At 36.1% G+C, this 26,532-nt stretch overlaps 1 protein-coding gene across 4 annotated transcripts in view; it reads left to right on the forward strand.

Moving 5' to 3' along the window:
* Positions 1–26,532, forward strand: part of KIAA1958 (uncharacterized protein KIAA1958 homolog) — a 158,639-nt gene that overhangs the window by 96,624 nt on the left and 35,483 nt on the right. Inside the window, exon 3 of one of the 4 annotated variants that reach the window (XM_023242572.2) lies at positions 14,143–14,226. The exons of 2 other annotated variants lie outside the window; for them this stretch is intronic. In XM_023242572.2, coding sequence (XP_023098340.1) covers positions 14,143–14,226 — 84 coding nt within the window. Of the gene's footprint in view, positions 1–14,142; positions 25,702–26,532 lie in introns of those variants that run through there. One more of the 4 variants, XM_045043882.1, reaches the window with a different exon arrangement.

Below are 26,532 nucleotides of genomic sequence, written 5' to 3' on the forward strand. Positions count from 1 at the left end.
TAAATTATCAAGCTTTTGAATATGTATGTAAGAAATGTGTTTTACTTTCACTATTGGAAAAGATTAACTGAGCTTTAAAATAGTTTGTTGGTCAGATAGCTATAATAACATACAAGTCTGGCTTCAACTAGTGATGTTAACAATCCTACAAAATAGCCTGTGTTTGAAGGTTCTAGGAGAAAGCATAAAAATCAAAGGAGAAAGAAGACAGTAACTTTTAATACATTTTATGGTAGTTATTAGGTTATCTCAATTTATTTTCCACCTTTTTTTTTTTAAACGTTTATTTATTTTTGAGACAGAGAGAGACAGAGCATGAACGGGGGAGGGGCAGAGAGAGAGGGAGACACAGAATCAGAAGCAGGCTCCAGGCTCTGAGCCATCAGCCCAGAGCCCGACGCGGGGCTCGAACTCACGGACCGTGAGATCATGACTTGAGCTGAAGTCGGAGGCTTAACCGACTGAGCCACCCAGGCGCCCCAACCTTTTTTTTTTTTTTTTTTTTTTGAAGATTTTATTTTTAAGTAATCTCTACAACCAGTGTGGGGCTCAAACTCACAACCATGTGTTCCACTGACTGAGCCAGCCAGGTGCCCCTTTTTTCCACTTTTAAAGTAAATATAGCTCACTATTCCTTTTTTTTATTTTTATGTTTTTAATGTTTATTTATTTTTAGAGAGAGAGAGAGAGAGAGAGAAAGAGAGAGAGAGAGAGAGCATGAGCAGAGGAAGGCAGAGAGAGAGGGAGACAAAGAATCCGAAGTAGGCTCCAGGCCCTGAGCTGTCAGCACAGAGCCCAATGCGAGGCTCAAACTCACAAACCATGAGATCATGACCTGAGCCAAAGTTGGCTGTTTAATCGACTGAGCCATCCAGGTACCCCACAGTATTCTTTTTTTAAATAAATTACAGGAGTTAGGAGCTATTGCTGTTTTCAAAAATGAAATATGAATGTTGGCAAATATGATTTTTGTAACCCTTTGACAAATAAAGTTGGCCTATTTCCTAATTACCAACTAGGGCACTTTTACATTTTAATACCAAGATTATTTTCCTTGAGCTTATGAAAGAATTCTAAGAAAATTTAATTTCTTTCAAAGGAATACATTTGTAGAAGTAAGTACCTAAAGCAAACATCATCATGTCAGTATAATCTCTTTTAAAGTGAGGGTCAGGACTAGGGGGAGGGAGTTATCTTGATTTTATGGACATGTTAATTCTCATATGGACTTCTGTTAAAGTATTATTTTTTTTCTTATCCTGATGGTAATATAAAGATATTGTCTTGTAGCAATTTGTGTGATAGGTCTTGTTTGTTTGTTTGTTTGTTTGTTTGTTTGTTTTTTAGTGAGCTCCATGCCCAAAGTGGGCTTGACCCTGAGACCCTGAGATCAAGAGTGAGATGCTTTACCGACTGAGCCAGCCAGTCCCTCCTTATGTGATAGGTCCTTTTATCCAAAGGGACTAGCCCTGGGAAAAGCTTCAGTGTCCTTGTAATGAGCCATTTCGTATTGCAGATGATCATACCACCTGCCTTAACCACAACAGACTCTCTGAAGAGGCTTAATGAAGGATAAGGTGACTATGAGATTCTGATTGTGAGCCCCCAAATTTAATTTTATACCATTGACTTTTGTTCTTAAATGCAGTCAGTAGTGTTGGTCTAAAGTAAATTGTATAATTACACATACTGTTATCTCAGTAACTTTCCTTTTAGCTTTGGTGTTAATTCAGTCAAAAAATGTTTATTGAATGCTACTACTTCTCAAGTGCTTTTCCAGATCCTGTGAGTAAAGTAGCAAAGTCCCAGCTCTTACAGAGCTCACAGCCCACTGGAGACAGACAGATGCTAAGCAAGGTATCAAGTAAATATGTGGTATGTCAGATGGTGACAGGTGTACAGAAGAAAATAAGAGCACAAGGGGAATAAAGAATGTCAGAAGTAGAGAAATGGGTTGTTGATTTATTTTTAAAAGGCAGTTTCTTCAAATGTTTGGCATTTGGAGGTTCTTTGCACTTAGCATATTGTTTCCTCTCCTGGTGTATATATTTATAATTACTATATAAAGCACTTCATGTGGCTCTCCCACTGTTTAAGCTTTATATTTCCCGCTCTAACCCTTCTCCCACCTTCAGACCAGGATCAGTGTTTTACTGTCCTTATGATCAGAAGCCAGACTCCCTCTCATATCATTCCCTTTGCATATGCAGTTTCTTCCTGCAGTGCTCTACCCTCCTGTTCTTCTTAACCAAATGGTACCCTTTCCCCCATGGAACAGAGCTACAACATATCTTAAGCTCTATTTGACTTCTCTTTTGTTTCTGAATTCCTATAGGACCGGGAGGCCATGCCATAAACACAGTGCCTAATCGCACTGTGCCCTGTATGGTCATTTTAATTAATTTTACGTGTGTTAGTCATCTCTTCTAGCTATGATATAATCTACATAACCATCAGGGACTTGCCTTTGACTCTACCACCACAGGACTTCTTGAAATTCTAGGGAGGGGGGAGGGGGGTACTCACAAATGTACATTTATATTAATCCCAACTGTAGTCTCATGAATATAAATCTACTCGCCAGATTTCTTTTTACTTTTTTATTTTTCAAACTTAAAAATACATTCTTATTTAATAAGCTTGTAGACTTATCATTCACTGGTTTATAAAAAGAATTTGAACATCATTTCTCTATCAAATGAAAAGATAAAATATTCAAATGAAAATAATAAGTTAAATATCAAGAAATGTTTCTTATTGCTTCAGATGTATCGCTTTAATAAAATCACAAAAAGAATGTGATAGCTAAGCTTCTTTTTTGTTAAATTGAATGCTACAGCAATAGAAGGAAATGGATCTGAATTTAAATTGAACATAAATCTCCTCAAATTAAATGAGAACACAAGATACTGCACTAATTATGTGTTTTTCCATGCCATCTCCTAACAAGGGAGGAAATAATTGGATTAATGGGGCATGAAGACTATGTAAATAAGTACAGAAAGGCTGTGTATATAAAAACTTTACTCAGGTTCTTTGTAGGAGTTCTTGTGCCACTGCTGAGGCTCTCTCTCGGGCCCCGTTCCAGGTCACAGATCTCTTGGAAGACAGTAACCTAAAACTTTTCCATCTCTTGGCTACATTTATAGAGGGCCCATTTCACTGTACTAGGTTTTATAGTACGGCTTCTCCTTTTGAAAAGCTTAGAGTGAGTTTAAGTGGTAAGTGTTAGATGGCTGTTGTGTATGGTACAGGCAAGAAGTAAGGGACGACATTCATTCAAAGAACGAAGGTCACCCATACCTTCTACCTGAAGAGTTTATTCACTCTCCCTACTTAAAACCAAAGCCTACTTAAAAACAAAAACTACTTGCATACTAGTGACAGCAAAGATCCCTAATACAGTAGCCCAGTAGGGTACAGTATGGGTAGAAGGGAACTTATATAAATTAAAGGTATGGAGGAAAAGCAGACATTTTAAAAGTGCATTTCTGAAAGCCACCCATGTCCAGAAGTTCTCCCTTTCCTACCATCCTCCAGTCAAAGCTTGAAACATTCAGTCATTAGAAATATATGTGTAGGGGGCTCCTGGGTGTCTCAGCCGTTAAGCATCTGACTTCCGTTCAGGTCATGATCTCATGGTTCATGAGCTCAAGACCCACATCGGATGAGCTCAAGCCCCACTTCTGAGTGAGCACAAGCCCCGCTTCTCTCTCTCTCCCTGTCCCTCGCTCACTTGTGCCCTGTCTCTCTCTCAAAAAGATAAAAGAAAAGAAAAATATATGTGTAGGATACGTAGGTTTAAAATTCTTTTGGGCACCTGGCTGGCTCAGTCAATGGAGCATGTGACTCTTAATCTCGGGGTTGTGAGTTCGAGCCCCATGATGCGTGTGGAGATTACTTAAAAATAAGATCTTTAAAATAAATTTAAAAATTTTGATAGTTCTTATATTTATTCATTCAGTCTTCATACTTTGGGTAGCTCTGGAGTGCTGGAACCTATGCTGGGTATTCAGGATTCAGAGATGATAAATACATGAAAAATAATGTAGTTAATGGGGCATAAAGACTATATAAATAAGTATAGAAAAACCATTGCTTAAAAATTTTACTAAGACTCGGGTGCCTTGCTGACTCAGTCAGTGGAGCGTGCAACACTTGACCTTGGGTTTGTAGGTTCGAACCCCACGTTGGGTGTAGAGATTACTTAAAATCTTTAAAGAAAAAAAATTTTTTTTCTGTGCTAAGCATTCCTTTCTCCTCAAGGAGGTCACAACCTAACAGAGAGGTGTGAGTAAGATGGAATAAAATAATAGGGCAGGATAATGGAAGCATAATCCATTTGTCACCTGGTGTCTCTTGGTCCTTTAAGATCTCAGTAAGATTAGCTCAAATCTCTGTCCCACAGTTTTTACAAACTCTTAATACCTTTCTTTCTTTTTGAGGGGTAGAGTGAGGGGGAAAGGTGAGGTGATGGTTGGCTTGGATATTCCTCTTGTTTTTTCTGGCTCTGACCTTCCACAGAGGTAGTTTAGGCATCATTTCACTGTCTGGGAGTGTTTTGCACCAGGTCATTCAAATGTGAACTCAGCCCTAGTTATACAAGGTAGAGTTCTTTGCATGAGAAGAGATAGGTCTGCAAACCTATAGATAGTTTTGTATCATAAGAGGGCAGTGCAAACCTGACCATGTAGTTTTCTGACCAACTAGTTTTCTTAAGACAGAATACAAAGTCATTAATAAGACCTACAAGGCCTGGTGTGATCTGACCCCCATGGGCTTTCAGACCTCTCCTAGTATCACTCTCCCTTTTTATTGCTCCAGGCACACTGAGAGTCTTTCAGTTTCTCAAACTTAATTTCCATTGCAGGAACTTCTCAAGTGCTGTTCCCTCTGCTCTTCCTCCTTCTATAGTTTATGTAACTGGCTTCTCATTTTTAGGTCTCAACTAAAAAGTCTTCTTAGAGAGTCCTTCCTGGAACATCCATCCTTAAGTTGGTCATTTATTCTTTCTCACAATACTCTGTTATTTTTCTGCATAGTATTTGTGTTGCTTTGTCTAAGGTTACCTTATTTGTGTTATTATCTGTTTTCACTCACTCTGTGGTAAATTCCACAAAAGTAGGGACTGTTACCATTATACTCATCCCTGTAGAATGAGCCTACTTAATTCCTAACATGTTTCAGTCACTCATTAAGTGTGCTTGAATGAGTGAGGTGGTTCAGCAGGGATTGATGGATTAGCTGTAGAAGAAAGGGAGAGCAGTGTCAAGGCTGGTGCTCAGATTTCAAGCTTGGGCAAATGGTAAGTGAGTGGTGGAGGCACTGATTAGATAGAAGAGCAGGTTTGTGGGAACAGAGCCAAAGCTACGTTTTAGGTCTGGGCACATATAATGATTCGTGGCTTTTAGGTACATTAGGTTCATGGGAGCCATAGGGAACATGATTCTGATGCCTACTCATTCACCGTCTGCAAAACTGTATCTCTAATTGTTAAATACCTGATCTGCTTAGAAAACAATAATTTGTACTTTTATGTTTTTGGCTGCTACCTTGTCTTCATTCCGTTTTCTAGGCCTTTGGGGTTTTTTAAATTTTTAAATAATGATTTTTAAAGTTTGCTATTTAATCACAACTTCCTATATATAATAAGACCATTTTGCTCATCTCAATGCATGCTTTTTTTTCCATCAGTAACAATGACTCATTCAGCTTGCCTGCTGAATGATATGAACACTTATGAAAATTGGAAGTGATCTTTACAGAATCTTCGTTTGTGTTGAAAACAATTTTGTTTATCATTAGTATTAGATAAAAAATAGAACTATTTAGAATCCAAGTTCTATTTTTTACCCATACATTCAAACAAAATTTAATAAAATTTGGCTACTGAGTTTTTGATGAATGACAAAATCTTCAGGAATGTAACTCTTCTTCACGGAGTAGATTTCATGTGATGAGAATGCATTCAGTGAACATTTATGGGATCCCTGTTAAGTGCTAGACACCAGGTTAGGGACTAAAAGTTGCAGCAATCTCATTCGTATGTAAAGAACTGGATCTGAATTCCAGCTTCTTTTTAAAATAACTTCAAAATAAGAAACAGAAACAAACATTCTCTTAAATTAAACTATAAGTCTTCTGCTAGAACCACAGGTATACAAAGAAAGACTGCCAGATGCAGTGATCAGTTGGGGATTTGAACATGACACCACGAGACACATGACTGTAGATCTCAGATGGAGGTGTGAGAACTGTTTTCCACCTAGGATGATACATGCTGAGCAGTAAAATTAACAGTCACTTTTGAAGAACTGGTATGGGGGTGTTTGGGTTGGTCTTGAGAGCTTCCCTGGGTCCTGTTTGACACCAGAGAATAGCAGAGGAGGCAGGACTGAGTCAAGAAACACAAATACACTTGCCATCTTTGTGGGAGGTGATCTGCCAGTGTGATAAGGCAGTGGAGATATACTTGAATTTATGGCTTGAAAGGGCACACTGTGTACCAGAAAAAAGATGGGTGTACAATGATCAGCACTGAGATATAGCCTAGTAACCTTACTGCCCTTCACAGATAAAGAAATCATTTAGATATTATTTGGGCAGACCCCTGCCCAAAAAAGCAATCAAGAGACCTATAAGGGAGAAAGACTATGCTGACCATTGACTTTTCTATGCTAGCAATGAATTCTACACAATACTTGAGCAATGCTGCTATTGTCCAGAGTGTGTGGAAGGGCAGGGAGTATGAGTGGAGAATCTTGTACCTAGTCAAACTGTTGTTCATGTTGTTCAGTTATAAAGACAATAAAAGCTTAAAGACATACTAAAAAATTCAAGACCTCAGGAAAATATTGTTTTCATAAATACTTTCTGATTAAGCTGTTAGAGGACAAACTTTAACTAACTGAAGGAGACTGGCAAAACACTGGTGGTAAGCATTGATTCTGTATATTTAATTGCAAAATTGAGAACAAAATGTAGAAATTATTATTAAAAACAATTGTATCAATTATTTTATAAATACTTATAGTAAGTATCATAAGCCACAACAATGTAGAAGTGTATAATTTTTCAAAAGTTGGGAGGGCACAGGAGAGAGAATGTGGGAAATAGTATAAACGAAGATTCAAAAGATATTACTTAAAGCTACCAATTCAGGTAGTAGGGTATTCAGATTGAAGGTATAAAGGTAACACTAGAAGAACTAAACTAAACGGTAGAATAAAAGCTAACAATTATAAGGACCAAGAAAAATAATAAAATTGAAAATGATTAGTTGGAGGAAGAAATGTAAGTATATGGCATATTAATTTTGACATTGCTTATAGTGGGGTATCAATATATGTTGTATAAAAATAGAGGATTTGTGATATGCAGAGTTCTCAAAATAATGATAACCACTAGAAAAATTAACAAGAGAACATAAACTGGAAGAGGTTTTCTTTACTCCTAAAAGGAGATGACTGGAATAGACAGTCACTTTTCCACCTCTGGCTGTTGTTATCCTGCTTGTGGATGAAGCCAACACAAGGAAGACGGTTCAGCCAAGAAAAAGAGGAGCTGAGCAAGAGCCCTGATACAATAGTCAAAACAGATCCTGGCATATATTATGATCACAAGAACTAAGATTAAATGAAACAAATAGAAATGAGAAAATTAAGAGAGTAGATCCTAAAAGTTCTCACCATGAGGAGAAATTTCTTTTCTTTTTATTGTATCCATATGAGGTGATGGATTTTTTTTTTTAATTTTTTTTTCAACGTTTATTTATTTTTGGGACAGAGAGAGACAGAGCATGAACAGGGGAGGGGCAGAGAGAGAGAGGGAGACACAGAATCGGAAACAGGCTCCAGGCTCTGAGCCATCAGCCCGGAGCCTGACGCGGGGCTCGAACTCACGGACCGCGAGATCGTGACCTGGCTGAAGTCGGACGCTTAACCGACTGCGCCACCCAGGCGCCCCGAGGTGATGGATTTTAACTAAACCTATTGTGATAATCATTTCACAATATATGTAATTCAAAACATTATGCTGTAATGTATAAACTTACACAGTGATATCAATTATTTCTCAATAAAACTGGGAAAAAGTCTATACATTAATGTGTAGTATGCAAAATAAATACAACTAATATTAAAACAAAGAAATGAGATAAACTCAGTGTTGACTCTAAAAGTGGATCACCAAAACCCAACGATATCTTATGCAGGTGTTATTGTCATCAAAGAATATATGCATTTCTAAAAATCATTTTGCAAATGGCACACTAAAAAATAACAGAGCTTGGGGCTCCTGGGTGGCTCAGTGGGTTGAGCATCCGACTTCGGCTCTGGTCATGATCTCACAGTTTGTGGGTTCAACCTCCACTTCGGGCTCTGTGTTGACAGCTCAGCTTCGGATTCTGTGTCTCCCGCTCTCTCTGCTCTTCCCCCATCATGCTCTGCCTATCTCTCCTTCAAAAATAAATAAACATAAAAAAATTTTTTTTTAAATGACAACTTTTGGGAGAGACTATTCAAAGCCTATGCAACTTTGTAATCAAGTCACTAACCAACCAAACTAATTCTAATAAAAATACTTCAATAGTTTAAAAGACATGATAGACTTCTAATAAATAGTGACGTCCTACAACAAATACAGGAATTTGTTGCAAAAAAAAAAAAAGTTTTAAAGGTCCAGTTATGTGAATAATGAGCCACTGTCACCGCTATTATTAACAGTAGGATGGCTATCTAGAAAAATACCAAGTTGGCGCCTACTTTTTACACCAAAATAAATTCAGGCAATTAAATATTTAAAGAGTAAAAATGAAATTTTAATGAAATAAAATGAAAATGGAAAATGAAATAAAAATGTTTTAGAAGAAAACATAAGAGAACTGTTTTATGGCTTCATAGTGGGGAAAACATCTCTAAGTATACCACAAAATATAAAAAACTTTTAACAGAGGTAAGTTCAATACCATAAGTGTGTTATAGTCACAAATACAAAGGCGAACTAAAAAAAAGTATATATTTATCCACATACACATCATTATATGTAACACAAAGAGCTAAATATAATAATGATAACGTTAAGTAAATCATATAATAAATATTAAGACTAAATATAAAAAAAGACTAAATATAAATGAAAAGTCCTAAATGTATCTGTAGCTCCTATAAGTCAGTATAAAAAAAGAAAATGGGCAGAGGCCAAAAAAAATCCACAGAAAGAAAATGAAAAAATATAAGGGGCTAATAAGTATTTGAAAGAAATATTCAATCTTATTTATCATAAAAGAAATGCAAAATAAAACCTTAATATATTTTACCAATTAAATAAGCAAAGATTAAGAAGTTTGATAATACATTATATCTAGGAAGGTGTGATTAAACCATCATTCTTATACCTTATGGAAGTATAAATTGATACAACATATATACATATAGGGCAATAGCAATATAGCATTTCCACTTTGGAAATTAATTCTGTGTATATACTCACTCATATATGGGGAATGTCATGTATACAAGGATACCCATTGTAGCATTGTTTGTAATAGCAAAAGGATAGAAATAATTCAAATGTCCATCAATAGAGAATTAGGAGATTAGATAAATGTATTATGGTGTATCCATAGAAGAACTTTATAGCTATTAGATTGGGGCAAATATGTATGCAGTGGTATGGAGCTATCTTTAATACACCATAATGGTAAAAAGCAGAGTGTAGAATAGGATGTAGAGTATATTCCACCCCCCTACTTGAAAGACAAAAAATAAGTGTTTGTGCATAGAAAAAATCTCAAAAATTATACCCAATAGATTGGTAATACTGGTTGCCATGCAGAGGGAAGCAAGGAGATGGGATGGAAGGGTGACTTACTTTCACTCTATACCCATATGTAACTTTTAGGTACTGTACCTACTGTATTGCCTGGTCAAAATTTATTAATTTACTAAAATCAAATGAATCATGGTCCATATTGAAACAAATTAATCTTAATTTTTATCTAGAACGTACAGGTGGCTGTTTAGTGGATGGCAGATCGAAATGTGAAAAGTAAAACTAAAGTCCTCGGAAGAAATAGATCTTCCATTACTTTGGAATAAGCACGATTTTTTTAAATAAGATGCAAAAAGCATGTACCATAAAAGAAAAAATTGATAACTGGGCTATATTAGGATTCGAAACTCTTACTCATTAAAAACACCATTAGGAAAGTGAAAAGGCAAGCCACAGATTGGGAAGAAGATATTTGCGTTATGTGTATCTGATAAAGACTCAAAATTTGTTAAAACCTCTTGCAAACAGTAAGAAAAGGGCAGACAAAAGGGCAACAGAAAAATGACTTGAACAGGCATTCCACAAAGAGAATATTCAAATGACCAATAAACCTATAAAGAGGTGTTTGACTTTATTAGTCATCAGGGAAATGAAAATTAAGACTACAGTGCAGTACCACCCACACCCAGCAGAATGGCTTAAATAAAGAAAGACTACTTAGTTGTTGCCGAAGATACGGAGCAACCTGAACTCTCACATACTCAAGTTTGTGAAAGTAAATTGGTGCAACCACTCTGGAAAATTGTTTGTCAGTATCTATTAAAGCTGAACCTATGATTTCCTTTGGCCCAGTAATTCCACTTCTAAGTAAACACCTGACATGATCATTTCATACAGTGTTCATAAAAATTTCATTGGAAATAGCCCCAAACTGAAAACTACCCAAATGCCTGATAGAGTGGAAACAAAAATTGTGATATAGTCACACAATGGAATGTGTGTAGTGTACCCACAGCAATGAGGGTAAATTATCTACAACTACAAACAATATGGATGAAACTCACAATGCTGAACAAAAGAAGCCAGATACAAAAGAGTTCATCCTCTTAAGATTCCATTCATATTAGTTACAATAATAGACCAGACAGTTGTATTCTGTTTCATCAGAATAGCTGTTATTTTTGATGAGAAGGAGTAACTGGAAGAAGGGGACATGAGAAAGACCTCTGGGATGCTGGTGGTGTTCTTTTTCTTGATCCGGATACTGGATTCAATTTGTGAAAATTAATTGCATGCACTTAATGACTAGTACACTTTATTGTATGTATGTTATACCTAATAAAAAGTTTTTAAAAAGAATTGGATCAGAAGTTTTTCTAAAACTAGAGATAAAAGCAAGATAAATGTAACAGTTTTATATTTTATTATCAATCTTTTCTGGTCTTTTTTGATTGTATAATTAGCTGAAAAACTTGACTTTAAGGCCATTTACTTCCCCCTATTCGTGCAAAATGAATAAGGGTTTCTCTACTCTCCCCCCTCCTTTTGTGGTGCATTTCAGGCTATTAAGAAAGGAGTTTTTAGTTTCTTTTTTTTTTTTTTCCTGTAGATGTATAATGGCTCTCAACTAAAGATTGAGGGCAAGTAGAAAGAGGAGGAAGGCTTACTTTAACTCTTTTACTCACATACCCCTCAAAAGAACTTTGAAAAAACTATACATTTAAATGGACACCCAAAGGTTTTCAACAGTTTATTTTTATAAAAAAGAGGGAGAAAATGTTGAATATTTTTTGAAATGAAGATGAGGATTGACTAACTACAAATAATGTTTCATGTGTATGAAATAGTTATTGAGCATCTTATGAACAAAAGCATGCTGAATCTGAAAGAACTGAATAGAGTTTTAAGCTTCTATCTTGAACATCCTGGTAGTCCTGCAGAATAGTCCATTTCCAGGGAAAAGAACCATCCTTACTAACCTATAACCCCTTCAGAAGTCCTAAATTCACCCCAGTTCAGGCCCAAATACCCTCTTTCCGATGGCAAATTTCACCTATATAAGAATATGTATAAGAACAAAGGACAAGACATGCTATGGGTTTAATCATCAATGTATAAGTTTTGTTTGCCTCCTCAAAGTCTTTTGCACCCCAGAATATGTACCATATGAGATTGGGGATGGCAACATTTGCAAACTCAGTCTTCATCTCAGACAAGTAAGTTTTATAAAACATTCTGTGTGAAACTTGAGAAACTAGAAATTTTTTCCCTAAAGTTGTCCATGACTGTTTATTTCTTAGAAAGTCTCTGAGGTTTGAAGACCACTGTGATGGATATTTAAACAATTAGCCAGAATGAACAGCTGTGCTGGCCCCTTTGGCTTTACATGTAAACAGCCAGGGAAGCCAGCCAGCATGGTAAAAGGTTACATGCAAAGTGTGCCTTCCATCTTTTTGAAGGAAAGATACACATCTTTATTGGTGATATATAAACAGTTTTAACTGCAAGAAAATAGCATAATCAAAAGTCAAGTCTAACGAAGTATAAAATACACTTTTGTATATTGAATTTTAGAAATATGATCCTTCAAAAACATGCCTATAAAAATATCTAATTAGGTAGTCTAGTGAATTTTAGTTCATTTTGTTTTATAAAGTTATGAGGATTTTGGTAATTACACATTAGAATGTCATTTTAAAATAACATACTTATTCATAAATGTGTATAGTAATACAAAAAGTGTATTTTCTGAATAAAATTCAGTTTATTAGAATTCTTATTATTGTATGTGGTTATTTACAAAGACTTCCAATGAGCAACCTTACAAACTAAAATTTTCCTAAATAAGATAAACAGGATAAACAAAATATTTTACCTTTATACTGTAAAATCAGAAATTACATTTTTATGTTGTTTTAAACTAAGCTTGATGCTTGCCTCTCAACAATCAATAGGATAGCCAAGTTTTCTATTGTGTGGTTTCATTTTTAGAATTTCTCTTTTTGAGTTACACCCATGTCTGACATAGTGATTTTTGACAAAACGTTTTTATTGTTACTATTGAGTCCAAATTTAAATTACATACTACTGAAAGGAAACCATTTAGATGATATCACTGAACTTAATAAAAAAAAATTGAGTAAAAAATAGAATAGGGTTTCCATCATAACACATAAACACTAGAACTTTGTTTCTCAAGGGAGTTTCTCTCAAACCTCCTCCTGGGCATGGATTCCTGCCAGCTGGGAATCTGCTATTGATCAAGCATCCTGAGCAATCCTGAAGCACACTCAAGTGTGAGAACTGGTACTCTAGAGCAACATCACTTAACCGTGGATGATCCATAATGAGAAGAAGCAATTCTAGTTCTTGGTGGAAGAGTATAAATAATAAATAAAATGATTTGTCCAAGAGATACATCCCTTTCCTTACATCTGGATTGTAGTAACCTAATTCAAAATTCGTTGTCCTGTTTGTTACACTTCAGAAGTTTTATCCTCGTTACTTTTTTATTTAAAAAAAATTTTTTTTGATGTTTATTTTTGAGAGGAAGAGAACGAACACGAGCAGGGGAGGGGCAGAGAGAGAGAGGGAGACACCGAATCTGAAGCAGGCTCCAGGCTCTGAGTCATTAGCACAGAGCCCCGATGCAGGACTCAAACCCATGAGCCGTGAGATCATGACCTGAGCCAAAGTCAGACACTTAACCAACTGAATCACTCAGGCGCCCCTATCCTCATTACTTTACAAAATACCGAATATGTTACCACTTCTTACAAATAGCCCCGCAATTACACACAGAATATTTATAAATTGTGTTAACCTAAATTGCCATAAAGTGTTGAATTAACTACTGCAAATCATCTGTTTGGTAACTTTTAAATATAGATCTCTAGTGATGTGCTAAATAACAAATTTGAATATTTAGTTAATTCAATAAAATGGAACCAGTACAACCTCTGGTTTCACAAATGAAGTGATTCAAAATGAGTGTGTCAGCTTTAATGGGGCCCTTGCACACTGCAGTAGGATGAATAGCACATTTTTTTCCCTTGCATTCTTCCTAAAACAAAGGCTGTTTCTAAACTCACTCCTCCCACAAACTTTCATGCACAAAGCTTATGTGCCATTGACACAAGAAGCTCATTTTGATTGTAATGGGCCATACCCTTGTCTAGTGCATCATTTGTGAAACTGAAGTTGGCTATTATAATGGAGCAGGTATGTAAATAACATTTGTAAGTGATCTCTATAAAATGGATTCCTTCTTTCCCTTTTCATTATAAGAGGAAACTTTATTTCAGAGTAGAAAGTGCATTGTCTGAACTCATCAACACCCTCTCTATCCCTCCCCTCCCCAATTTGTTGCAGACCAGGATGAAAGAGCAGCTGAGCTCAGCAGGGAGCAGAATGAGAAAACCATCCGGAGCACGCAGACTGCGCTCCGCAATTTCCGCGAGTTCCTCATCTCCAAGTATCCTTCTGAAACAAGAGAGATTTATGTCATCCCTTGCAAGGAGTTGGATGCCTACCTGGCCTCTTTCTTTGTGGATGCCAGGCAGAAGGATGGGTCCGAGTATGAACCCAACAGCTTGGCCAATTACCAGTGTGGACTTGAACGGTACCTAAAAGAACACAGGTATGGCTACAGTATTACGAGGGATAAGGAATTCAAGCGTTCCCAAGAGGCCCTGAAACAGAAGCAGATTGAACTCCGCTGCAAAGGAAAAGGAAATAAGCCACACAAGTCCATGAAGCTCACCTTTGCTGATGAGCTCATTCTGCGGAAAAGAGGACTGCTGAGCCGCTATAATCCCGAGGGTCTTCTCAACCTTGTGTGGCTCAACAACACAAAAGCTTTTGGGCACTGCACAGGATTCCATGGATCTACCTTGAAGTGGGGTGATATCCGGCTCCGGGTAACAGAAACGGGGCTGGAGTACTTAGAGTGGATGGGTCAAGACACTGGTGACCTGAATGCCAAAACCAAGAGAGGGGGGACGGACTCTCGTGTGTATGCCACCCAGCATGCCCCACAGACCTGCCCCGTACAGGACTATAAAGAGTATGCCCAGCGGCGACCTCCTGCCATGCGCTACGAGGATGCTCCTTTCTACCTGTCCATCAAGCCAGTGGTGAACTTGGCAGCTCTGCATTGGTATAACTGCCAAGCCCTCGGCAAGAACAAGCTGGCCAAGATGGTGAAGACCATGTGTGAGAAGGGCAACATCCCCGGCAGGAAGACCAATTTCAGCGTGTATCAGAGCTGCAGCACCTTGTCTGAGGCCCAGAGCAACCAGCTGGTGCTTATCTGTAACAATCTGAGCCAGCAGGCTGCACAGTCAGTGGCCGGGCACTCCAACAGTGGCAATTTCATCGTCTCTGCCTCTTATGACTCTTCCTCAGACACTGCTTGACCAGGTGTCCTGAGCAAGACCCCAGCTTGGTTACTGTGTCCAGAGAAACTGTGGTTATACACTGCTTCTCGTTTCCTTTCCTCGGCCCTCAGTGTTAACTTTATAAAAATATAAATATATAATATATTTTTCTTTTTACAAATAAGCCAATGGAGATAGTTTAGTATTGCTAACATAGTATTTATAGGCTTAACACAAATGTACTTGTGGGTGATTAAATGTAATTACTGTTACAGCCGTTACAAAACCATAGTGGTTCTCAGGCAATACAAAGTAGAGAAGGAATTCCGTTTTTTAAAAAACTGTCAGAAAAGTAACTGAAAGTCGTCCTAGACACGTGTGTCCTCAACGCCTGCTTTTCCTTCCCACCCCACCTCTCACTTTGAGTCTAGTTAATAAATGGCTTTATTTTTTTAAGTTTTAAAATTTTATATTAATCAGGAGGAAACAGTACTAGCTCTGCTGCTTACACAGAATTATATTCAGTCAGATCCAGAATATGAGTGTTGACATAAGCTCTACAAATTATTTACATATTTTTTTTAGCTGAATTAGAATTTTAGCTCCTGTGCCTCTTTTTTGTAATGTCTGAAAATCTAGATGTTTAGGTAACATCTTTTCTTTTGAGGGCAATAAAGGTGCCATTCTTTTTGAAAGATATATAATTTTTAAATAATATGCAAAGTCCAATATTGTGGCAAAAAAGACTGTTAACAGCTCTTTAGTGTTGTGCTTGAACCTGGATAGATTTTTTTTGTTCCCTAAGAAATCAGTTTAAATGAAGTGTGATTTTCAGATTTACAAAACTACCAAAGCTTTCAAAATGTTCCCAAGCGTTAGACTGTATATCAAACATAAAGAGAAGGTAGAGAATGGGAGAGTCTTATTAAACATCTGGAAGCGCTAGTCAGGACAACAAAAGAGGACTACTCTTCAAAGCCCAAACCCCCTGAATTATTTATTTATAAGCATTAAACTTCAGTCTCTTTTCCCTAGGAGATTACTTAACTCTGTAGTTGAGATCAAAAGAATATTGACACTCATTTTGGGTAACAACATTTTGTTATTGGATTTAGCTGAATTCAAAGCATTCTCGAAAATGTGCAGTTTCTAGTAAATATAAATTTATCTGTGATACCCTGCAATTATAATAATAATAATTTTGGTTAAACAGCTCTTTGTGGTGGTTTTCCCAAGGTCTTTATTTTCAAGTCTTAAAGCCTGTGGTGTATTTTTAGTTAAGATCCTTCAATAACAACATAAATTTAGACATTAGGGCGACAATGAAGTTGAGCTTGGTTCCTGTCCTGTATAATCATTAACACATAGAAAATCTGAATCTTAATTGCTTTGTTGGATTCTGTTGGGAAGTATTTGTTCTTTAAGGCAACCTCTTAATTCACATTAGCTAGAAGGGTAGGTGGTATTTTATGTGTTAACTTATTGTACAACGAGTTCAGGTTTCATTTTTATATGCCTTCCTAAATCATCACAAAAGCCTAGGTTTCCCTTGGCTTGGTAGCTTTTTTCAACACCAAGTCATAAACACATAAAGACTCATTCCTCTATATGGTGACCTTTCCTTTGGTTCACGAGTAGAAAGTCTTCTGTGGACTTTTTGTGGTGGAATCAACTTCATTTCGTGACTTTTCCTCCATAGAGAGGCATCCAGAAATAAGAAAGGGTGGAAGATATCTTGCTTTATTTTTTTTTTTTGTATTAATGATGGCAGCCACCATTTTTTAACTAGTGTGTATGCCAGCTCTGTGTCAAGTGACTTACATGCATCATTTATATAATAGTTACTAACTGTGTGAAAATTAGAAAATTTAGGTAAGCATAAAGAGCACAAACACTCATAAATCTGCTGGCCCAAATAACCACTGTTAATATTTTAGTAAATATTTCTTTAGATATTTCAATACATACATATTTATTTCTGTACACATCTTTCATCCTTTCAATCCTTGAAAAGCTTAGTTATCTTCATTTTATGTTGAGATCAAGACAAATCAGTTATTGTTAAGGAAATGGTACTGTCTTCTGACTTGAGTTTTTTCTGTTTATCTTCCTTAGTTCCAACTCAGAGTCAGTTTCCAGTGATTTGAGCCAGAAATGGGGACACAGTGTTTTCCCATCTCTCAAGGCTATCTGATTAGAAGGAATGCTGAGTGACCTTTCATGGTGGCACACTGTGTCCCCTGGTGCCCCCTCTTCTGTTCATTTTGAGCCACAGGGCCTCTTTCTCCCAGTTCCCTTTACAAAACTTTCCTTATTCTATAACCTTGTTTGTAAGTGTACAGGACAGCCTACTATAAAAGAACTCTTAAAAAAATTTTTTTTTAATGTTTGTTTATTTTTGAGAGAGAAAGAGTATGAGCGGGGGAGGGGCAGAGTGAGAGGGAGACAAAGAATCTGAAACAGGCTCCAGGCTCTAAGCTGTCAGCACAGAGCCTGACCTGGGGCTTGAACTCAAGAACTGCAAGATCATGACCTGAGCCAAAGTCAGAAGCTTAACCAACTAAGCCACCTAGGTGCCAATAAGGCTGTTCTTAATGGGTTACCTCTCGTTTAAAAAAAAAAAAAAAAGGTTTTTGTGAAACATTTAAAATGTGTGCATTTTATTTTTGCATTGACATACTTTTAAAAATTCTTAATATGTTTTTGACAGCAAAGTAAGTTTGTCATGAGGAAGAAGGGCAGCGAGGATGTACTGAGAAAGCAGAATTAGGGAATTTTGCATTCCTATTTGTGTTGATTAAGGCACTACAATGAAAATCTCTCCTATTTCATTCTATTGCATTTTCATTCAGAAGAACACAAATTGAGAATGTAAATTACTTTTTTATTTATTTTTATTTTGCTTTGATAACTCAAACCAAATAGGAACATTGTGACATTTAGATTTAGAAGGCTTTTCTGAAGAATGGCTTGGTACGAGTTTAGCTAAATTACAGTATCTCTTTGCATTAATGAAATTATGAAAAATTATCTGCAACTACCTCTAAATTTTGTGTTTTTATATAAACAATACTGAAGACGTGCTATTGCCAGATGCCATTTTCATTGTTACTTTAACTTAAAAGAAGTTATGTTCATACTGTGGCACTGGTACATGCCAAAATATCATTCATGTGCTTTCGTGAAAATTCAGCAGTCCAGCACGTGTTCACTACAACTGAATGTGCTGCCTTTCCAGTCAATCCTGTGATTCATACAAAAACCATAAAACCATATTTGCAAGGTTTACATTTTTAAGTCAGTGTAATGTCACGTAAGGAATTCTCCAGTGCTCCTCACATGACTCTGAAAGTCTTGCACTGTCTACAACAAAAGTGTCAAGCCCATCTGTCAGCATTTGAGGGGAGATAGCTGCAAAATTCAGTCTTTCTTCTATATTCATGTGAGTGACTGTTGAAAACCTTGGATGGTAGCAATTGTTTTTAAAACCATAATATCTGAAAAGGTTAGAGAAATTCAAGATGTTAATCCAACAGAGCTTATTCTTAAAATTCCATTTATTCTCCTAGTTAGTAGGGGTGGTCTGAATATGGTTTGTAATATGCCAGCTACTTAAAATATTTTTCTAGATCTTTTCCCTGTGTTAAATTTTCCGTATGTCAATTCACTTTCCCCTGTGTTAAATCACTTCCCAGAGCAGTAAACAATAGTCTGAAAATTTTCTAGAGTAGATCAGGTCTCTTTGGTTTTTCATTTAGATCATTGTTAGCTGAAACTTTCATCACATTATTTGGCCTCAGTCATATGGCTTAGCTTTTAAGATGTCATGACATCAAATAACTTTCACTGAGAGAGAATTTACAGCCATATCAACAGATATTTGAACACCTATTGTCCAGACACTGGGAGGGGTACAAAGATGTGTAAAACAGTCCCTACCCTCGAAGAATTTATAAAAGATACTGTAATAAAAGTTTCATTTCATTTCTGAGAGCTCACCAAAAAAGTCTCTGCCGATACTCTTTTTGCATCATTTCCCGAATTTGTACTCATACAGTTTGTCTATTATTCAGCCACTGAATATGTTGGTTTGCTGTGGAATACATAACACTGCTTTGAGTATTTTGACGAGAATCTTCCTTAGAGCCTGTTTTAAAACCAATATGAAGGCAGCCACTCCTGCACCATCTATTGTGTTCACATAGGTGCACACATGTACAAGAATGTGCAGATTACCATCACTATCGTTTACTGAGTACTTAACAGTATGCCAGAGTAGTAAGTGCTTCTGTAAGCTGTTTCACTTAACTCTCACAATAGTCCTGAGGGTAAGTGTGATTATTTCTCCTTCATAAATGAGGAAATCACGGAAGTCAAATGGGTTGCCCATATCACAGCTACTACATAAGAGCATCGGGATCTGAAACCAGATCCAGATCCTATTAAGTTCTGTCCTTTTCGGCTGAGGCAGCTTGTTCACAAGGTGATTTGCTGTGCATCTGTGGACTCTGAAGTGATAAATTATACATGAAATCCCTAGTGTAATAAAATCATCAATATTCATTCAATTCCAAATTGAGAGCAGTGCCATCACCTGGCATGTTTGTTGGTACAACATTGTTTAGGCCTCATTATTTTAATTATTTTGATATAGGACATTTGGCAGCTTGTTTCTCCCCTGGCCATGAGTAGAGAGCATAAGTCTGTGTCACTTTTTAAAGGACACTTAACTTTTTCATGGAGGTGAGTGTGTGTACAAGTAATTATATTTTTAAAAGTGATTTCCATTTGTTTTTACCCCCAAATAAACCAAAAACTCAATTTTAAGAGAGTTCCTCATAAATCAGACAGGGAAAGGGAAGGTTGGGCTCTTAAGCCCAAAAGGCAGTATTGCCAGCCACCAGCTACTGAGCATTGATTGCCGGTCTGCCAGGGAGTTTGATCTTGCCTGCAAATTTGGTGCCAGCAAATTAACAATATTTATTTTTTTTAATGTTTATTTATTTTAGACAGAGACAGAGACAGAGCACAAGAGGGGAAGACAGGGAGACACAGAATCTGAAGCACACTCCAGGCTCTGAGTTGTCAGCACAGAGCCTGACCTGGGGCTTGAGCCCATGAGCTGTGAGATCATGACCTGAGTTGAAGTTGGATGCTCAACCAACTGAGCCACCCAACCCCCACCCCCGACAATATTTGATAGAAGAATTTGTTGTTAATATTTTGGTTTTTTATCGAGATTGTTTTTGGGGTGCCTGGCTGGTTCAAGTCAGTTAAGCCTGTGACTCTCGATCTCAGGCTTGTGAGTTCAAGCCCCACGTTGGTTGTGGAGCCTACTTAACAAACAAACAAACAGACAAACCAACAAATAAAGATTGTTTTTAACAAAATTTTTGAAGAAAAATACTATCCTTACGAGTCTCAGAATTAGAGATAGACCAAAACCATTCAGATTTTCTCTAGTTGGCTACCTCCATAGTTCAACATATTAGAGGCAAACACTTCTGATTTTAATCAGGCTTCTTGTGACTGGTTTTCTCTATCTATAGGAAAGGAATATTTTGATCTGTATTTCTCTAACCAAAATAGAGCTATAATACTTAGCATCTATAAATAAAGACTCTACTATGTGATAAAGGACATAAATTTCCAAGCCTAGCGGAGAAGTCAAGAGGAGTGAATGATAATTTATTGCAATAAGCTAATTTTTAAAAGGTTCATTTATGAAAAAAATGTTATAAACACTAAGGAATTAACAAGTTCTCTACCAATTAGTTTTAGTAGATTTTTTTCTCAAATAGAATTCCTTTATATCAGATCTTGGCATATTACCATATGATAAGGTACAGATAGAGAGTTGCTTATTAAGAAACATACCATTGGCAACGGGATCCTCAGTTGTTTTTTGTTTTTCCCTTAATGCATGGAATTCAGCATTGCTTCTCTTCCCTGCTCAGATCTGGCTGAGATGAAATGAATGCATTTTCACAAGGCAAAGTGAGGAAGACAGGATGATTTTAAGAGATCCTTGCCATAGAATATAACTGGGACATAAATATACTCCATATATCATCTTTGGTTAATGTATTTCTAATGATATAAAACAGAAAAGGGGATGATATTGGCAAACTGCCAACAACTCTGATTTCACTTCTAATCAGAGAAAAGGAAGTTAATAAAAATTTATCATGCTTCATCCTATTTGTAAATTAATCAGATGGAGAGAAACACCTAGGTTGGTATGAAAGATTGCATTATTTTTAAAAGACAACATTTTAATACAATTGAGTTGGTTTGTAAACCATGACTTTGTTGAATTACACTCAGTATTAATGAAGTCAGTATTAATTTGATCAGAATATTAATTAGGTCAGAATATTAATGTGAACCATCATCTTTGCTGAATTATAATCCTAGAGGCTGACCAAGAGAACCTCGAGTCCAGTGCTTTTCAGTGCTATGAAGAATAGGAGTCACCATGTCCTCTTGGGAGTAGAGGACAAGGAGGTCAAGGAGTAGAGATTGCAAAGGGAGTCCTCACGCTGATTCCCCAGGAATTCTCATGTTCCCTATGCCCCTACCTTCCTATTTTGAGACTCACTAGACTGAATGAGCTACTACCTCTAAGACACATCCTTCACATGGTGAGTCTGGAAAATAAGATTGGAAACATCTAACCTAATCTACCCCTCTTTTTTATAGAAGAGAGGAACAGTCCTAGAGACATTAGATGAATGCCCAGGTGTACACACCTTGTCAGAACCAGAACTGGAACCTAGGCACCCTGACTTCTAACCCATAGATCAGAGTTTAGGGAGGGAAAACAACTCTGCGTTTCCACTGAGAAAGAGTATCCTTTTCTTGTTTTCAAAATTGTAATTGGTTTTTAAGCCTTCAGTCAAGTTTCTATTAGAAGTAGATTCAAGCTGCTAGTTTCCAAATAGGCTATTTTTACATGTGAATTGTCACTTTTCATTGTATAGTGTTATATCTTGATTTTAGCAACTTCTTTTTGAAATTTGATGGAATAATCTCTAAATATAATCATTTTTTAACACGCATCTCTCCCCATTCATACTTAGTTTTCATTTACAGAGGGAAAACAAACTACAGTTTTCAAGTATATGAATTCCAATTATAGATCATGAACTAAAAAGTAACTTTTTGTTTATTGTGACACTCATTTGCATATCCAGCTTCATAGTATCTATATTATTAGTTTCGAATGCAGTCTATAATATCCTTTTTTATTCTATGGAAAGGTTAAAATATCATCTTGAAGGTTTGAGATGTGTCTTCAATCCAAAGGATCAAAGTTCTATCAACATAATTAGGATGTTTCTGAAGTGAATTTAGTTAAAGATAGGGAAGAAAGAGAAAATGGGAACTAATGGAAGACCTATAGCAGGAAGATGTAGAAATACAAAGTATTTGTAAATTCTCTGATTATCCTGCTTGTTCTTCTAAAAAAGAATTCAAACATAAATGAAAAATTTTCACAAATTTTTATTTTACAAATTGTATTTACCAGATTATAGTTGAAGAAAAAAGGTGAAATTCTAGGATTTTTTTTTTTTAAGTACAGTGGAATTGTCTTTTGAATGCAGTGTTGAATTTTGCTAGACTTCTAATGTTCTCCTTTGTATTACACTGGAATTAGAGAGTATTTTTACCATGGTACATCCATTTCAAAGAGCTTTGAAAATGCTTTGATATAATTTATTTATTTGTGGTAAGTAGAATTAGGAAGACATCAGCAATATAGAACCTTAACAGTAATTGCACATACTGTATTTAAGTGATTTTTATGTCTGTTTACTTTCTGTAATTCTTACATTTTATAAATCAAATAACTTAGTATACTTCCACTAGAAATTAATTTATAATGGATTATTTATACTGGATGAAGTAGCAGGTCCATTTTAGTATTAATCCACCCAGATTAACTTTATCTAACTGAATTTTTATATCTACAGTTCATTATATTACAACTTTTTAAATAGCATTTATAACAAAAGAACTTTTGTTTTATAAAGTATTTGTTACAAAAAAAAAAACCCATCTTGCCAAAAACCATTACAATTTCTATGCATTGTGTAATATTCAGTGATGTCACTGTTGAGATTTGCATGTTGTTATAGGTGCCCTTTCCTATCTGTGTTTGTGATGTTTATGTGGAATTGTTAACCATTGCTGCTATCACTTATTGTAGCTAAACTGAAGAACTGTGCTAAGAGGCTGTGCCAGTCAACAGTTGTATGTGTGACTTGTGAAAATGTGTACTTAGTTGTTTAATATTTTGAGCCAGCACTTAGTGGCCTCTACGGAAGGAAATATTGTAGTTGTCAAGTGGTGCCAACTTCAGCATCTTGTTTCACATGTGTAAATTCCACGTCAAATTTTCTTCCATACTTTCCCCCAACTCTTTGAAAGGAAATGTTTGCAAAAAGAGAAAGCAAGAATTTTTAGCTTTTTCGGTACTCCTCCCACCTCAAATCTATTTTGTTCTTCTGATACTTGAACACCTTACAGAAAAATCCTATGGAATGACTATGTAGCAGCTTAATTTACTTTTATCTGGTTATTTCTATCCAGGTAAATGATGTAATAACAGAACTATGAGGTGCCTACATCATTTTTGTTGGTTATCCTGGCTTATTGTTTGAATTGGTTTTAATAAGAATTTTTAGCTTTTCAAATTTATTTATTAGGGACTGTGGAAGTCTCAGAGTTCCCAAATAATTAACTTTTATATTCAGCATTCACATGGGCTTTATAACCTATTTGGCTGCCTTATGACCATCAGAATTTTTTCATACCCACCTGTCGTTAGTTTTTCCTAGTATTTACATCTTGTGTCAGTATTTCCAAACAAACCCTGCAATTCGAGAGAAAAGTGGATGAATTCTATGTTTTGTTAAAATTCAACATGGGGGAAATATTATACATTTATACTCAAACTGGAAGGGAAACAGTCATAAAATGTTAAAGAAAAGTAGGCTATGTTCTTAAGAGCATTTTAATACCAACATGTCAAAATTCCTTGCTTAGTGCAGGGTTTCATTCTGTCTGCTCAATGGGTTTATAATTATGAGATTTCTTTAATCTCCTGAGTTATGTAGAGGCTTTTTGTGTGACTGTCAGATACATGGTGACAGCCAATGCTGTATTTGGAAACATTGCTGCTGAAATTGCTGATTTAATTTTAAGAATATTAAAACTAATTCATCAAGGCCCCTGCCACTCCTTTGCTTAAAGGAAAAGAAAGGCAGATTTTAATTGTGAGCCTTTTCTGCAGAATATGCTTTAAACATTTACCCCTCAATGGAGGTGATAAAGCAATAAAAGGAAACTCAATTATGTATGTTCTAAAGAAGTTCTGCCCTTGTCCAGTGGCCTCCAGAACAACACTAAAGTATTTCTTGATTCCTGCATTGGGGGTTTTCAGGTGAGGTGTTTATACATAGAATTTCTTTTATATTTTGGACACCAAAGATTATGGCATGATAGATCATGATGATTAATGGTTTCTATTAGATAGCTGTGGGCATGTTTATTTGAATCCTGCTCTTGGATTTTTTTTTCCCATTTTGGATCTTCTTTACATTTTGTATGTCTGTCCTAAGGCCCTTATGCCCAGGGCAACTTTTAAGTAATACATATGTATTTATTAGGTTTCTAATTTATATAGTATATTTCCATCATGACTTTAAAACTTTTTTTCACTGCTGAAATTAGACTTAGATTTGCCAGATAGCCCCCTTTTTCGTTGTAATCTGAAAATGTAAATGTAACCCCATAGGCCTGAAACCTGGTAAGAGAATGACTGGAAGCATTTTGGATTCAACAGAATCACTTAAATCACTCATTTATCTGTTCAAATGAAGAACTTTGGTTGCTTATTAGAATGAATGCTGTATTCAACTTAAATAAGATCTTCCTTATGAAGATTTCTTTCATTCTACCACTTAGAGGTTAATTGGGAATAAAAAGGTAGATTTATCAATTTATTCAGTATAATTTAACTCCAGACACTTGTTTAAAACAGAAATATAGCCACCACAGTGAATACTTAGAAAAATGTTATGAAAAATGGTACTGTTCTTTGAAGATACATTTATTACTCCCCCCACCCATTTGGTAGAGTGTCATTTTTGATATATTTTCCGGCCACTTGACTTTTAACTGACTTACGTGAAAAAAAGCACATGTGTGCCTGATGTTCATTCTAATCATATTTTAAAATTCTCTTTTAAACTGCTGCAGTTATAATTTGTGAAAGAGGAGAAAGGTGAATTGAAATGGAGGGAAATTTCTGTTAATATGTTAAAATGTGTGACTTTGATGCTCTTGGTTAATCCTCTGCCAGTTGATATTTGTATTAATATGATAGACCTTTTTTTGTTAATAAGAATATACTGTTGGCTTCATCTTTATTTTGCTGCTCACTGCGTTTCACACTACAATGTTTTCATCTTTTTCAGCTCACTGTTTTTGCTTCATATTTGTCTGTGTACTTGTGCTCTAAATAAAATTCTAGTTTTATGTCCCAGTGGCTTATTCCATTGTGTGTATATTGGCCTCTAACGTCGTGTAATTTTCTTTTGCTTTCAGTATTTGTTGATACAGCCTAAAACCTATGGAAGTAAGAAAAAAAATCCAATAAAATCAGCTAATGAGCATCCGTGATGTCTCCATAATGAGAGCATGCTTTAGTCACAGTATTTTGTCTGTATTTGGATATGACCAGTCTTCCTTCACTTAATAAATGGTTTTCTGCAAAGCTGGCTGGCTGCTCTTTGTAGCTAAAACAAACGTTTTTAAAAACATAGCCTCATTTTGAAAAAAAAAAAATTGTCCTGGTCACTGTGCCTTAGGCCCCAGGATATAGTCAATGAATATCAGGTGTTGTTTCTAACCGCTGTGGAGGGGAAATCTTGGAAGAGAGTCATTTCTACATGTGTGCGTTTCATATGCAGCCCATAGGGTAGGGAAGACACTTTAGAACAGCTGAATTAATCCTATGCTTCCTGGAGCCCCAGGTCCAAAAGTCCTATTAATGAAACAGAAGGCTCCACTGCAAACTCCTTGTCTGTGAGCTCTGTCGGCCAGTTGTATGAAAGTTACACCCAGCAAAGTAGATGTCAGGTTCCGGACTTCCTAGTTTTTAAGAAAGTCTTTTTGGTCATAATTCTCCATGTGCCATTTTTTGCATTTAGCTTATTCGATGACATTCTTTGAGCAGAATAGGAATGGGTATTCAAAATGATTATCACTTCAGACATCTTTGTTATGTCACTAAAATTAATAGAGAAAAATGTTAAAATAAAAAACCAGAAAAACCAGAAAATATAATGTTCCTTATCCCAGTCATTGGTTTTGC

The sequence above is a fragment of the Felis catus genome, chromosome D4 (genome assembly GCF_018350175.1).
Source record: "Felis catus isolate Fca126 chromosome D4, F.catus_Fca126_mat1.0, whole genome shotgun sequence".
Classification (NCBI taxonomy): Eukaryota; Metazoa; Chordata; class Mammalia; order Carnivora; family Felidae; genus Felis; species Felis catus.